We start from the raw sequence: 16,745 nt of genomic DNA on the forward strand, positions 1-16,745 counted from the left end.
GTGGCACTTATATATATATACTGATGAAAAGATACATACATACCTAATCATTTTCCATAATGCCTCTCCTCCCAAGCCATCAACCTACAGAGGCAGGTTTCACTAAGGGTTTTCCTGCTCCTTGAGGAATATGAGAAAAATACCACGATGAAGAAACCACCAAACCTTATAGTGTTAGCAGAGACATAAAGAAATAGACAATCCAAGCTGTAAGATGGAAAGACCAGATCCTACTAATATTTCAAGTATACCTAGATAAATATTTAGATTTCATACTAATATGCAGATACTCAGTTACTTCTTTGATGGGAGGACGTGCAGGGAAATGAAATGATTCTCAAATTCATCTGTAGAATAAAAATATGGGAGATAATATTTTGAGAATAATGTGAAGTAGGACTATCCCTATCAAGCAGTAAAATATAAATATACCATTCCACTTCTGTGAATCATCATTCTTTCTACTGTTCTCAATTGTTCCCGTCATGTTCCAGGATATATAATCTTCAAGAAAAATACACTCTCTGAACTCTGCATTTCCCTCTGTCTGTGGGCCCACTTTTGTCTGCTTTTCTTTATAGTGAAACATCTAGAAAGTTTTGCTTATACTTCCTTAGTTCCTCATATCTTTTTCATTCACTTCCCACTTCAGTTTTGTCTTTGTCCTCATCGCTACACCAAAATCACACTTTGAAAGTTCCAGGTTTGCATCTACACGGTCTATTGTGTGTTTCTGTCCTGTTTCAGAATATCTCAGCATTCTACACTGTTGATTTCTTCCTCCTACAGCTGTCACCTCCTTTGGCTGTCATGCTCCCCTGATGTTCTCCTCACTTCTCTGCCTGGCTTCTGTGTCATTCGTTGAATTGTTTTACCTAAGTTCTGCATGTTACCATGGCCTGCCAAGGCCCATATGATCTTAGTCCTCATCCATCTCTTTCTCACCTTGTGCCCCATTTCCATTTCTTGTCTCCTGCCTCTTGGCAAGCCTTAGTCGCAGTAGATCTTTTTTGTTTCCTCCCACATCACAAATTTTTTTCCCACTCTCAGAGCCCTCACTACTACTGTTTGCTTTGCTTGCAAAGCTCTTCCCCAATATTTATCACGAATGGCTTCTCTTATCCATCATTTCACACTTCAAAGGGACTTTCCCTGAGCCCATTTTTTGTTAAAAGTAAATACTCTTTTCTGTTCCTTCTCATAGTTTCAAAACACGTTTCCTAGAAATTGACACAACTTGGAATTATCCGTTGTTTATTTTCTTGTTTGTTTCTGTCCATTTTGAAAGTTGCCTGGGGGACAGAGACAATATCTGTGTGTTGGGATTTTAAAAAAATTTTTTATTTGCAATTGACACATAAAAAGTGTACATATTTATGGGATATAGTGTGATGTTTCCATCTATGTATACATTGTATAATGATCAAAAATGACTCACAAAGGTAGGCAAAATGTTTGATGCAAAGATAACATTAATATTTTTTATATGAAAGTACACAAATTGCTAAAAATTAAAGGCACTGATACTATACATTTAAATGGCCAAATAATTGAGCAGAAAATTTACAAAAGGGCTAAAGAAATGTTTGAAAATGTGGTCAAGTTCAATAATAAAGAAACATGAGGCAGATTTTTTAACTATTTGTAAAAAATTTGAAGTATCTCATACTGTCATGACATATTAAAACTTTGCACCCAGTAAATTTACTTCTGAGAATTTGTTCTCACAAAGTCATCACCAACTTATAATAGTTATTATCTTTGAGTTACAATAGTAGGTCTGTTTTTCTATTTTATACAATTCTTTTTTAATGTTCTCACTTTTATAGTTTAAAATATTAAGTGATATTAATACCTGTTGATATACTTACAAATTGGCAATGTTTCCTGGCTGTTTTTTTTCTTGTTTCCATTTTTTGTTTGTTTTTCTTGAGACAGAGTCTCACTCTGTTGCCCAGGCTGGAGTGCAGTGGTGCGATCTTAGCTCACTGCAACCTCCACCTCCCTGGCTCAAGCAATCTTCCCACCTTAGCCTCCTAAGTAGCTGAGACTATAGGTGTGTGCCACCACACCTGGCTAATTTTTGTATTGTTTTGTAGAGATGATGTTTCACCATGTTTCCCAGGCTGGTCTCGAACTCCCAGGCTCAAACAATCCACCCACCTCAGTCTCCTAAAGTGCTGGGACAACTGGTGTGAGCCACCATGCCCGGCCCTACCTGTTATTTCTTTATGATCTGTTAAACTAGGAAGTGATATATAAATATCCTATAATGGATTATTTTCTTCAGCAAGCAACCTGATTTGAAAATAATATTCATATATGTACATAAATGTATAGTGTTCTATTTTCTCTTTAGGAAAATAAGGAAAGGCAAGAAAGAATTGAACGAAAACAGAAGAAACGTCATTCCTTTCTTGAAAGTGAGGCACTTCCTCCGTGGAGCCCTCCAAGCAGAACTGTGTTCACAAAAGTGTTTTGATAATTCTAGTTCTTACATTATTTAGTTGTTTATCGGTTTGCCAATATTTGCCATAGATTTAAAAACATTCAATTATTTATAGTTAGAGGAATATATTTTAATTAAATGCCAGACACTCCTGCTGACAATGAGAGAGATACTTTGGAATGTAATCAGTGAAAGCATTTTTTTGAACTGTAGATAAACTGCCTCAAATGAAGATCTAATAATCAGATTGTTTTTACCATTAAGATACATAAAGTTTTATCATGTCCTGATAATTCTTACAGTGGAGTGATTCATGATCTTTTTCATTAAGCTCTGTGTGTTAAGTATATTTAATTTCAGTAATAGAAATTATTCCATTTGTGGATGATTGTGAATCTAGATTCAGGTTTTTAAATGAATGGTCGCTGGGAAGTGCACATATATTATTCCTTCTGAAACTGATGTTTAGCTCAAAGCAGTTGCATTTGTACTGTGCAAGTTAGAATTTTGATCAGTTGAGGCAGTAGTTCAGTAGAACTCTAATCATCAAGGCTTTTTATTTAAGAACTGCCTTATGTTTTAATATGAGTGTACTTTATCTGTTCCAGGCTTATGTGACAATCATAGGCACTTTATAATGAGTCCACCTCTGAAATTTTTCTTTTTGAATTCTATCTCACTGTATTATTTCAGTGATACCAAAAGACATCAATGTCACAGTAGTGATATACTTATGCATTAGTTATGGAAATTCCACAGGAGTTCACGGTCATTATCACTATAATTATTTTCCAGACTAAAGCCATAAAGGTGATTTAGGCAATTATTGTCATCTTAGCTAGTCCAGTTTTATAGCTTATATTCCGAAGACAGCTGTATGGGAAGGTAAATATGTTGACAATGTCCACAAAGCCTTTATTTATTTATTTATTTATTTGATCTCTGCGTGTCCTTGTAGTCATTGGTCTCATACTTGACCTGGTCCTCTGGTTTAAGACAGACCAAGTATATGCTCTCGGAGTTGAAATGCAGCATTAGTCAATAATGCAATGCAGAGATGATGGATGGGAATACACAGTTCCTATTTATTGAGCATCTAATATATAATCTCTACTGTATCTTTACAAATGTATTTAACATCTTTACAACAACTTTTCAGGGTAGGTGTTATTAGCTTCATCTTACAGATAAAAATACTGATGCTCAGATAACCCAAGTAATTTGCTATCCATCTGGAGTGTGCCTGAACTGGGATCAAACGGGATTCAGTCTGTCTGACTGAATCTGCCTCCTTCTGAAATCTCTGTGCTCTTTTTCACACTTCTCTGTAGCCTCAGAGACAGCTAAGTTCTGTCAAGACCTCTGCATAGTATCAACGTTACAAACACGTTTTAACTTTTAGAGCCTAAAATCATGTATTGTTATCCAAACATGATCTTTCTCTATAGAAATAGCTGCTTGTTGTTAGAGATGGTGGACGTCATTAAGTCTATCAAGTGAAATAAAAATCCATAAGATTTCATGAGTTACTCAGGCATCTTATAACTACTATCAGAATATCAGAAACCTCAGCACGTTATGTGACAAAGGCTTTGAGATGGTCACTCCAGACGTTTCACGCACTGAGCATCAGCCTTCTTGCTGCATTGCATGTGCAAGATAAGATGTCATAGGCGGCTTTGTAAGATTGTATCAGTGCTATAGACAATTAAGAGAAATTTCATAGATAAAACTAGAACCCTTTCAATATGGCCAGAACTATAATACTTTCTGAAATTGATCTAATTATCAGCAATATGTAGTATCAGCATGGAACTTAGGACCTCTCTTACTCATTCCTCTGTCCCCCATAGTTCCAAACACAGTGCCTGCCAAAATAGATTTAGTGTTTATTGTATTATCTATTTAGAGCTAAAAAGATATTTACAAATTCCAGGGAAGTAAAAGGAAAAAAATTGAAAAAGGTACAGCTACTTTTGGGGATGTGAGATCATGAATGTGTATCTTACAGATTTCACATTAATTATTTACTTTCCAATTATTTTCTTCTATATTATCATATTTAGTGGCTAACCGTTACTACCTCTTAGGTTGTTGTGAGAACTGAATTAATTAATGTAAAGTATTTGACACATAATAAGGACTTAAAGGTTCATTGTTGTCATTACTGATTTACTGTCATGAGCCCTACATTTCCCCATTTCATGAGTGTAAGAACATTAACATAGATAGGATTAATAATGGTTATTTGACATTACACATTTTTAGCAAGAAGAAATTTCTGTCTTGTTGGCCAGTCCAGGGTGTATCACTAAAAAAAAATACAGAGAGATTACATTTATTGATTTGTGTATGTTGAACCAGCCTCATCCCAGGGCTGAAGCCCACTTGATCATGGTGGATAAGCTTTTTGATATGCGGCTGCATTCGGTTTGCCAGTATTTTATTGAGAATTTTTGCATCGATGTTCATCAGGGATATTGGTCTAAAATTCTCTTTTTTTGTTGTGTCTCTGCCAGGCTTTGGTATCAGGATGATGCTGACCTCATAAAACGAGTTAGGGAGGATTCCCTCTTTTTCTGTTGATTGGGGTAGTTTCAGAAGGAATGGTACCAGCTCCTCCTTGTACCTCTGGTAGAATTCGGCTGTGAATCCATCTGGTCCTGGACTTTTTTTGGTTGGTAGGCTATTAATTATTGCCTCAATTTCAGAGCCTGTTATTGGTCTATTCGGGGATTCAACTTCTTCCTGGTTTAGTCTTGGGAAGATGTATGTGTCCAGGAATTTATACATTTCTTCTAGATTTTCTAGCTTATTTGCATAGAGGTGTTTATAGTATTCTCTGATGGTAGTTTATATTTCTGTGGGATTGGTTGTGAGATCCCCTTTATCATTTTTAATGCGTCTGTTTGATTCTTCTCTCTTTTCTTCTTTATTAGTCTTGCTAGCGGTCTATCGATGTGGTTGATCTTTTCAAAAAACCAGCTCCTGGATTCATTGATTTTTTGAAGGGTTTTTTGTGTCTCTATCTCCTTCAGTTCTGCTCTGATCTTAGTTATTTCTTGCCTTCTGCTAGCTCTTGAATGTGTTTGCTCTTGCTTCTCTAGTTCTTTCAATTGTGATGTTAGGGTGTCAATTTTGATCTTTCCTGCTTTCTCTTGTGGGCATTTAGTGCTATAAATTTCCCTCTACACGCTGCTTTAAATGTGTCCCAGAGATTCTAGTATGTTGTGTCTTTGTTCTCATTGGTTTCAGAGAACATCTTTATTTCTGCCTTCATTTCGTTATGTACCCAGTAGTCATTCAGGAGCAGGTTGTTCAGTTTCTATGTAGTTGAGTGGTTTTGACTGAGTTTCTTAATCCTGAGTTCTAGTTTGATTGCACTGTGGTCTGAGAGACAGTTTGTTATCATTTCTGTTCTTTTACATTTGCTGAGGAGTGCTTTACTTCCAACTATGTGGTCAATTTTGGAATAAGTGTGATGTGATACTGAGAAGAATGTATATTCTGTTGATTTGGGGTGGAGAGTTCTGTAGATGTCTATTAGGTCTGCTTGGTGCAGAACTGAGTTCAATTCCTGGATATCCTTGTTAACTTTCTGTCTCGTTGATCTGTCTAATGTTGACAATGGGGTGTTAAAGTCTCCCATTATTATTGTTTGGGAGTGTAAGTCTCTTTGTAGGTCTCTAAGGACTTGCTTTATGAAGCTGGGTGCTCCTGTGTTGGGTGCATATATATTTAGGATAGTTAGCTCCTCTTGATGAATTGATGCCTTTACCATTATGTAATGGCCTTCTTTGTCTCTTTTGATCTTTGTTGGTTTAAAGTCTGTTTTATCAGAGACTAGGATTGCAACGCCTGCCTTTTTTTGTTCTCCATTTGCTTGGTAGATCTTCCTCCATTCCTTTATTTTGAGCCTATGTGTGTCTCTGCACGTGAGAGGGGTCTCCTGAATACAGCACACTGATGGGTCTTGACTCTTTAACCAATTTTCCAGTCTGTGTCTTTTAATTGGAGCATTTAGTCCATTTACATTTAAGGTTAATATTGTTATGTGTGAATTTGATCTTATCATTATGATGTTAGCTGGTTATTTTGCTCATTAGTTGATGCAGTTTCTTCCTAGCATCAATGGTCTTTACAATTTGGCATGTTTTTGTGGTGGCTGGTACCAGTTGTTCCTTTCCATGTTTAGTGCTTCCTTCAGGAGCTCTTGTAGGGCAGGCCTGGTGGTGACAAAATCTCTCTTGGTAAAAAATTTTTGCAATCTACTCATCTGACAAAGGGCTAATATTTAGAATCTACGAAGAACTCAAATTTACAAGGAAAAAACAACCCCATCAAAAAGTGGGCAAAGGATATGAACAGACACTTCTCAAAAGAAGATATTTATACAGCCAATAGACACATGAAAAAATGCTCATCATCATTGGCCATCAGAGAAATGCAAATGAAAACCACAATGAGATACCATCTCACACCAGTTAGAATGGCAATCATTAAAAAGTCAGGACAAAACAGGTGCTGGAGAGGATGTGGAGAAATAGGAGCACTTTTACACTGTTGGTGGGACTGTAAACTGGTTCAACCATTGCAGAAGACAGTGTGGTGATTCCTCAAGGATCTAGAACTAGAAATACCACTGGACCCAGCCATCCCATTACTGGGTATATACCCAAAGGATTATAAATCATGCTGCTATAAAGACACATGCACACGTATGTTTATTGCGGCATTATTCACAATAGCAAAGACTTGGAACCAACCCAAATGTCCATCAATGATAGACTGGATTAAGAAAATGTGGCACATACACACCATGGGATACTATGCAGCCTTAAAAAAGGATGAGTTCATGTTCTTGGTAGGGACATGGATGCAGCTGGAAACCATCATTCTCAGCAAACTATTTCAGGGACCAAAAACCAAACACTGCACGTTCTCACTCATAGGTGGCAATTGAACAATGAGAACACTTGGACACAGGAAGGGGAACATCACACATTGGGGTCAGTCATGGGGTGTGGGGAGGGGGAAGGAATAGCATTAGGAGATATACCTAATGTAAATGACAAGTTAATGGGTGCAGCACACCAACGTGGCACATGTATACATATGTAACAAGCCTGCACATTGTACACATGTACCCTAGAACTTAATGTATAATAAAAGTATTTTATATATATATATGTGTATATATATATAGAGAGAGAGAGAGAAAGAGATGCCTTGTATTAGTTCTAAAAAGAACGCTAAGTAAGTATTAATTTCTTAGGCTTGCTTCCGAGGTAGGATGAGGTATTTGCATAGACCCAACAAGTCATTCCCTTCAAATTTTTTTTGTCTTACTATGATAAATAACATACTATTTCCTGTTTACAGCAACCTGTGATGAAATTAACTAGTTGAATAAAATCACCTCTTCTAGCACAAATAAAGCTGTGTTTGGGAAGGTGGGTGAAAATACAGTACTATTGTTTACTTCCTAAGATCCAAGGGAGAGAATCAAGCTTGATAATATTCTCTTGAATATATTTACTTATTTAAAAGGTATGATTTTCTCATACTTCCTTAGGAAGTATGTCATCTCAATATAGATATTTACTCATTAGGTTTACATTAATTTGTATTATAAAGGAATGATTAATTCAAATTAAGGACATTAAAAGTATATAGACTTTCATATAAAAGTTCTGGTTTTATAAATCACATTGGTCACTTAAAGAATGCAGAGATCTCAAAGTAAGGAAAACACATTTTATGAATATTTTAAAACATTACTTAAAAGTTTCCTTAGAAAGCACATTTGTGGATAAATTTAAATATTAATACTAAAAAATAAAGTAGTAAACAGAATTTAAGTTTCATAATAATGAAGAAAGTGGTAATGCTATATAACTTAAAAGATGCAATATGGCATTTTAGATCAAGAGGTTAAAGTTTTCTTAATGAAAGAAAGTAACTATTTATGGGATAAAAACATTCCAGTGGTTAGTATTTGCCTCATACTTCAAAAATGTTAATCCATTTATTGTTTAAAGTTATACTGAAACTGATATTTTCACTGTTGCCAAAGCAGTACCTGACAGTAGATAGGTATCCACAGTCTTATGTTCCTTAGAATTATAGAACTATGCCTCTGAAAGGGGTTTTAATACTTTAGTAAACCTGGCCTAAACTCTTTTATTTCTAAGTTGAAGAAACTGATTGTCAAGTACTTTTGACTTGTCCAATCTCCTACAACTAACTACAGTACATTTAGAGTTAGATCTCAGTATCAGGTGTCCCAATTGTATTCTGCTCACCATTCCACAATTTCAATATTGATAAAACTTCCACACTAACTTTTGAACTGTGGTTATTATTAATTTCATTGATTCATGTCCTCTTATTTATTTCCTTATTCCTCCACTGCCTTCTTCATAACTGTCCACCAGATCAAAGCTATTTGGGTACCTACACTATCATTTAAAGTAAGGGGAAATAATGAAGTTCCTTAAATTCTGTGTCATGGACTAAGATACAATAAAGAAAAGGAATTTCACAAAGTAGGGGAAATTACATGTTAGTCTTAATCATTCCTAAGAAAAAACTAGTAAAAGAAACTTAGATTTCCCTAATTTAATCTTGACTCCAATTTCAATAGTGCTATATAAAAAGGTATTTAAACCCATATGCTTCCTTTTACATAAAACAAAGGTATCAACTTTCCTAGTTTGCATTTACACTGGCTAATAGGACAATAAAATGCGGTGTAAATGTTAAACTGGAGCCTTCTCTGAGTTATTTTTACTTTAAAATTTCATGTGATTATGCCATTTTGTATATGTATATACATGTAATTGTATAATGTTAATTTAGGTAGGCAAAATTCTTGGTATTGAATTTAGGGTGTCTTAAAAATTATTAAGAATATGTTAATGTCTGCTTTTTGGTAGTATGTTTTCATGTAATGTTTAATGTATTAAAATCAACCATTCAAGATTTATTTTATTGGGTAACACTATTGACTGTGTTCCAAAATGCCCATAGTGTTAGGAAATGTGGTGTGAGTTTTATTTGTGGGCTAAGGATGAAACAATCGTATTATGCTAATATACCTTTTATTATAAATGACTAAAAATTTGGATATAAAACTGATGTTTTACTACACAGATTAGAGATAGATAATATAATTATATAATTATTAAATAATTAGAAAATGCAAATAAGCAAAAGTCACCCATGTTCCCAGTTCTCATCTCCCAAAGATAATTATAACTAACATATTATTGTGTACTCTTCCCATTAATTAGTTTCTAGTGTACTTTCTCCTGTAGCCGAAATTAAGCTGAGAAAAAAGAGATTGCTCCTCCCTCCTCTTTCTCTCTCCCACTCTGTCTCTCTCCTGTGCTATCTGTGTGTATATACAAATATGTATGCATATATATATATAATGTACAAAATATATATAAAATACAAATACTAATGTGCATATGTGCATATTTTCAAACATACACATATTTTTTATTATTTTAAATAAGAATGAGATCAGACTACATATTTGGTAGCCAGATTTTTTTCACTCAGTGATATATCATGAACATATTTCCATGCTAATATAATTTTCTAATAATTTTAGATGCTGTAACTACAATTTAATTGTTATTGGGCAATTTGTTGCTTAACAAATGGTAAAGCTTTACAAATGATAAATAATATGATCATTATTCTTGTAGCCAGTATCATTATTAGAAATGATGAACCTCATTAAAGCTATAAAATTAAATAAGAATTTATAAATATAAGGAGTTATTCAGACATCTTGTATCTAGTATTACAGTGTCAGAAAACTCAGCAGGTTATATGACAGACTTTGAGATAGTCACTCAGAAGTTTTCACATGCAGGATTAACCTTGCTGCAGTTCATGTGCAAGATTTAAAAAGATGTCATGGATCACTTTGTAATGTCATATCATTGCTGTTGATAAATAAAGGAAATGTTATAAATAAAACTAGATGCCTTTTTATATTTCCAGAACTACAAGACATAGGATGTGAGTTGTTTAATGGGCATAGAATTTCAGTTTTTGCAGGATGAAGAGAGTTCTGGAGATCACTTGCATGTCAGTGAGAATGTATGTAACACTACTGAACCCTACACTTAAAAATGGTTAAGATAGTAAATTTTACATATATTTGGCCACAGTTTCAAAACCACAAAGCAATAATAATAATGCTTACTTGCTCATATAAGAGGGATATAGAGAAGACTTCTTTCCTGATTATAGAATGTCTTTTGTTTGGTCTAACTGGACCAACTTGCTCATCTCCGATGAGTCATTATTGATTCAATTACAGTTGCTAGGAGAATGTCAGATGCTGAAGGACTTAAACCTGGATTGAATACTGAGGAAGAAAGCAACAGTTCAAGTAAGCCTAGTAACTCTTCATTTCAGATTTTGTTCTTGAACCCACTTTATTTTTGACATAAGCTTTAGGGTTCTTGTAATGCTTTTAAAACCAATTATATTATGATTTCTGGGAGACTTGTAGTAACCATACAAAATAATGGAATCCATTCACTTGAAGTAGATATGATGAAACAAATCCCCATCTAGAGATTAATTGAATTCAGTTATATTTCTATATGCATGGCCATATAACTTTTAAAAATAACTCCATGGTGTTCATGGATCCCCTTTGAGGAAAGTCTACTGTGATTCCTACCCATCCCACACACAGTGTAACTTACTCTCTTCTCTACACTGTTTCCCTACCCTAAATGACTGTTACTGAAGGCCGCACCTTTTAAAATGTATACGTCTATTTTCCAACTTAAATGAGCACTTTATGAGGACAGGAACTATATTTTCCACATTTTGACATATTTAGTTTATCAGTTGGTTCTGGATAATCTTTGGCTGATAGAATAGTAAGTTAAAAGTAAAATACAAAATAGTGCATGAATATGACCGGGTGCAGTGGCTTACGCTTGTAATCCCAGCACTTTGGGAGGCCAAGGCAGGCGGATCACCTGAGGTCAGGAGTTCGAGATCAGCCTGACCAACATGGAGAAACTCCGTCTCTACTAAAAATACAAAATTATCTGGGTGTGGTGGCACATGCCTGTAATCCTAGCTACTAGAGAGGCTAAGGCAGGAGAATCTCTTGAACCTGGGAGGCGGAGGTTGCGGTGAGCTGAGATCACGCCATTGCACTCCACCCTGGGGCAACAAGAGCGAAATTCCGTCTCAAAAGAAAAAAAAAAAATATATATATATATATATATATATATATATAGTGCATGAATGTTTGTAATGCATGTATATTATATAAACGAACAAGGACTTTATAGATAACATAGAAATTGTATGAGTATTAAAATGGAATTATATATTATGACTCATAACTAACAAATAGTTTGAAATTTTACTTACATATTACACTATTTTTTCAGTTTCAACAAAATAATCTTTTAAATGAAAAACCACATATGTGTGTATCATTGCATTAAGTTGGGAAAGAAAATAAGCTCACATATATTCTAATATTTACAACTAAGTAAGCACTATCCAGAGCACTATTTTTTTTCTGTCTTGGTGTCCTTCCTTTGTCAATATTAAATACATTAAAAAAAAAGAAATAAGCCCAGGGTTTACTGGTTCATTCAGTCTAAAAAATGAATCCCAGATAGAACTATCGTTTGAATAGAGCTGTAATTCAGATATGCCCAAGCGTGGATGCTGAAGTCAAGGTCTACAGTGATGCTTCTATCCTAGTGAGTATGCATGGTTGCTTGTGGCTACTTTTTTCTAATTTTTACTTTAGGGGCTTTTTCCCACACCCTGAACTATTTTTCTTGAAACATGAATTTGTTTCTATCACTAGATTTTTCATTTTAACAGACACAAATAAAAGAAATATTTGACTTTTTTCTGGTTCTACCACCAGAAAAATAATTGTAAGTGTGTTGATAGATGTGTGAGGACAAATGACCTCAGTATTGAACAGGCAAAATGGAGGGGCAAGGGTGATGATGAACTGGGGATACAGAGCCTACCTCTTCCTCAATAACAGCTAATGGTTGCCTTGACAGAATTTGTATTTTAAAATATCAGTGTCCATGTCAACTAAACAAACAAAACTCTTAAAGTGAACACTGCAAGGTCCAAATGAAACAGCTCCGCAAGCCTTCCTGGTTATGTTTTCTTCCCCAGAAATTTCCAACTGGTGTATTGAAGCACATACATGAGCTAAAGTGCACTGATACACTACAAATGCTGTGGGGGGGGGGGGGTTCCTGTCAGGGAGTTACAGAAGCTTAGGACAGAGCCCCAGTTGAGTGTGTCCCCTCTGGCTCAAACTGCTTCAGATAGGCTTCTAGAAGGGTGCCACGTGGAGACTCGGGCTTACTGGTGTGCCACTTTGTACTTGCAGGTTACTACAAAGTGAGGGACATGCACAGTCACTGCTTTACCTTGGCCATGAATATCCTCAATCATATGAAATCCTTTTCAGTAGCCAGCTGTAGAGTATGCTACTTGCCATGGATAGGGGCCTGTGGGCTGCTGGAGGGGTTCATTTCTCAGATGCCCAAAACACATCACTGTAGGGGATCGATCAGTGTGGTTGGAAAAATTATAGATATAGTTATAGGAAATAGACACAAACCTTCTTGGAAGGGTGGGGGTGTTGCATAGCTTCAGTAGATTTGGCTGAAGACAGGCAGATTCTCTTTTCAGGAACCAGAGAGCTTAGGGCGTAGATACAAAGAATATAAGGGAGTTTATCTAAATAGCTTGTTTACTCATGTGGTCCTAAGACTAACCTTTGATCATTCCCATGCAGGATGGCTCTCTCCTGGGGAGGGCGACCAGGTTAATTATCCACAGGTGTGTTGACTCAAAGCCTTTGTCATTAATCTGTGCTGAATAAATGCCCACAGGGCCAGCTAGTCAAGTTGTGCAACTGCCACAAGTCTTTCTGTATGTGGCCCGGCACCCTAACTGCTCTTTCACTGAATATTCAGGGTCTGAGTACATTATTCATCTGTCTTGCATCACTATGGTGGCCAGCCTAATGGCCAGACTAATAGAAGCTGGGTGGTGCCTGGAGGCTACATGGAGTCTCCTGGAGGGTACAGTTCTCTGTCTTCAAGTATATACTGCCTTTCATAGTTTGTGTGAACTTTTAGAGGCATCCAAACTAGCTACAGGGTGAATGCACTATCCATTCCAACCATGGAAGTGCCATTCATCAAACCAGAACTCCATGATTATCTTGATACACTGTATTTCACAAAATATTCAACATGATTTGAAGTTGCTTTATCACATGGAATCTTAGCATTTTAATTGTTAATGAAAGAAAAGAACACTGCTTGGTTACTTAAATATGATTCCAGTGCAAAGGATTTGATGATGCAGTATATGTTTTCAAAAATTGTATTATCTATTTATGCTAACAAAATGTTTGGTCTCTAAGGGTTTGATGAGATAATCTTTAAATGTCTTGATCAGGATTGCATGTGGACATCTCAAATATAAAGCTTGATATTTAAAAGTCACACAAGCAAAGTTAGTCCATTTTCATACTGCCATAAAGATAGTACCTGAGACTGGGTAATTTATAAAGGAAAGAGGTTTAATTGACTCACCGTTCCACATGGCTGGGGAGGCCTCAGGAAACTTGCAGTCATGATGGAAGTTGAAGGGCAAGCAAGGCACATCTTACATAGTGGAGGAGAGAAAGAGAGAGAGCGGGGAAATGCAAGACATATCAAACAAACATCTCGTGAGAACCCTGTCACTGTCATAATAACAGCATGGGGGAATCCGCCCCCATGATCCAATCACCTCCCATCAGGTCCCTCCCTCAACACGAGATTACAATTTGAGATGAAATTTGGGTGGGGACAGAGTCAAACCATATAATTTCTGCCTCTGGCCCCTCCCAAATCTCATGTCCTTTTCATATTTCAAAACCAATCATGCCTTCCCAACAGTCTCTTCCACCCATGAGCCTGTAAAATCAAAAGCAAGTTAGTTACTTCCAAAATACAATGGGATACAGGCACTGGGTAAATGTTGCTATTCCAAATAGGAGAAGTTGGCCAAAACAAAGGGACCCCATGCCCCATGCCCCATGCCCCATGCCCCATGCAAGTCCAAAACCCAGAAGGGCAGTCATTAAATCTTAAAGCTCTGAAATGATCTGCTTTGACTGCATGTCTCACATCCAGGGTACTCTGATGGAAGGTGTGGGCTCCCACAGCCTTGGGCAGCTCTGCCCTTGTGGCTCTTGAGGATACAGCTCCTGCAGCTACTTTCACAAGCTGGTATTGTCTGTGGCTTCTCCAGGCACATGGTGCAAGCTGTCAGGGGATCTACCATTCTGGGGTCTGGAGAATGGTGACCCTTTTTTCTCACAGCTCTGCTAGGCAGAGCCCCATTAGGGACTCTTTGAGGGCTCCAGCCCCACATATCCCCTCTGCACTGCCCTAGCAGAGGGTCTCCATGAGGGTTCCACCACAGCAGCAGACTTCTGCCTGGACATCCGGGTGTTTCCACATATCCTCTGAAATCTAGGCAGAAGCTCCCAAACCTCAACTCTTGTATTCTGAGACTGTGTAATTTATAAACAGCAGAGGTTTAATTGACCTACAGTTCTGCATGTCTGAGGAGGCCTCAGGAAACTTACAATCATGGTAGAAGGTGAAGGAGAAGCAAGCACCTTCTTCACAGGTGGCAGAAGAGAGAGAGTGTGTGTCGGGGAAACTGCCATTTTTAAAACCATCAGATATCATAAGAACTCCCTCACTATCATGAGAACAACAGAGGGGAACCACCCCCTTGATTCAGTCAGCTCCCATCAGGTCTCTCCCTCAATATGTGGGGATTAGAATTTGAGATGAGATTTGGGTGGGGAATCAAAGGCAAATCATATCACCCATTATACATTTTCAAACACCTTATTTTGACATTTGATACAGGTTCATTATTTTCTAATAATTTTTTATTTTACTTTTATATGAAGAAAAGGCAATTGTGTTAACCAAGCTTGATATAGGCACTCTTAAAACATTCAGAGTAATCAAAAATAACAATGATTTTTTTCTGATACCATACGACAAATTTTGGGAACCAGCTCTACCATTCCCCAGATAATCAGATACTTCATATCTCAGAGTACATAACCAAAGTTGTGACTCTTTCCAGAACAAAGAAGATCTGTCCAGGTCAACTTATCTTCTCTATGCTAGTTATAAAAGTGGATGGCAACATTTTCAATGATATCTTCTTTTGTTAAAAGAAGAGAAAATGTTTAATCTCACTGGGTAGTAGGCAAGTTTAATAAAATTTCCAAAGACAGTCCAGGCGTGGTGGCTCATGCCTGTAATCCCAGCACTTTGGGAGGCTGAGGCAGGTGGATTACCTGAGGTCAGGAGTTCAAGACCAGCCTAGTCAACATGGTGCAACCCTGTCTCTACTAAAATACGAAAATTAGCTGGGCGTGGTGGCACACGCCTGTAATCCCAGCTACTTGGGAGGCTGAGGCAGGAGAATTGCTTGAACCCTGGAGGCGGAGTCTGCAGTGAGCAGAGATCGTGTCACTGTACTACAGCCTGGGCAACAGAGCAAGACTCCATCTTGAAAAAAAAAAATTCCAAGGACAGAAAAAATACATAGTTTTTTGTGAGATATAGGAATGATTTTGGTCAGAGTAATGATTATCTATTATATGGAAGCCTAGTAAATGGATTGGATATGCCAAGTGCTCATCTCAGTACTGAGTATACCTAAATAGATAAAGCCAAGTTCCTGTGGTCACGTAATTTATTTTCATAGGGAAAAGAAATACTGAACAGATAAACAAGTACATATGTAATGTAACGTTTACTGATTATAAGTGCAAAAACCTCTAAGCAGGGTATGAGATTAGAGTGATAGAAGCTGTTTCATAGGATTGTCAGAGGTTTATCTAAAGAATACTGAGATAAACCTAAAAAGAGTGAATGAGCAAACCACGTGAATAACTACAGAATACCCATGTGAATTTGACCTGTGGGGCCTCATAGGGCACAGGCTTGGATTTTATTTTAAGTCTCATTTGTAAAATTGGAGAGTTAATAGCAGTGACTGCACAAGATCATATAACATAGATATTTTCCTGAGTGGACAACAGACTTTAGGGAACAAGGGTGAAGAGTTTAAGAGCTGTGACAGTTGTTCAGAAAAAAGATGATAGTAGTTGCACAGGATGCCAAGTCATCAAATTTAAGTTGTGTTTTGAGGGAGAAACTACAAGATGTGT

At 36.7% G+C, this 16,745-nt stretch overlaps 1 protein-coding gene and 1 long non-coding RNA gene across 10 annotated transcripts in view; one reads left to right on the forward strand and one right to left on the reverse strand.

Moving 5' to 3' along the window:
• Window positions 1–4,602, forward strand: part of LOC105488605 (microtubule associated protein 9) — a 31,870-nt gene extending 27,268 nt beyond the window's left edge. For all 3 annotated transcript variants that reach the window (XM_011752822.3, XM_071092904.1, XM_071092903.1), the window contains exon 14: window positions 2,360–4,602. In XM_011752822.3, the coding sequence (XP_011751124.2) occupies window positions 2,360–2,482 (123 nt within the window). In that variant the 3' untranslated portion in view covers window positions 2,483–4,602. The remainder of the gene's footprint in view (window positions 1–2,359) is intronic.
• LOC105488606 (uncharacterized) overlaps window positions 1–16,745 on the reverse strand; it is a 65,422-nt gene that overhangs the window by 17,744 nt on the left and 30,933 nt on the right. For 6 of the 7 annotated variants that reach the window (XR_011620881.1, XR_011620883.1, XR_011620882.1 and 3 more), the window contains exons 2-5: window positions 14,089–14,160; window positions 13,104–13,185; window positions 10,674–10,838; window positions 44–120 (exon numbers count right to left, since the gene is read on the reverse strand). This is a non-coding gene — a long non-coding RNA (uncharacterized lncRNA). Of the gene's footprint in view, window positions 1–43; window positions 166–10,673; window positions 10,839–13,103; window positions 13,186–14,088; window positions 14,161–16,745 lie in introns of all 7 variants that reach the window. The other variant, XR_011620879.1, reaches the window with a different exon arrangement.

The sequence above is a fragment of the Macaca nemestrina genome, chromosome 3, assembly GCF_043159975.1.
Source record: "Macaca nemestrina isolate mMacNem1 chromosome 3, mMacNem.hap1, whole genome shotgun sequence".
Classification (NCBI taxonomy): Eukaryota; Metazoa; Chordata; class Mammalia; order Primates; family Cercopithecidae; genus Macaca; species Macaca nemestrina.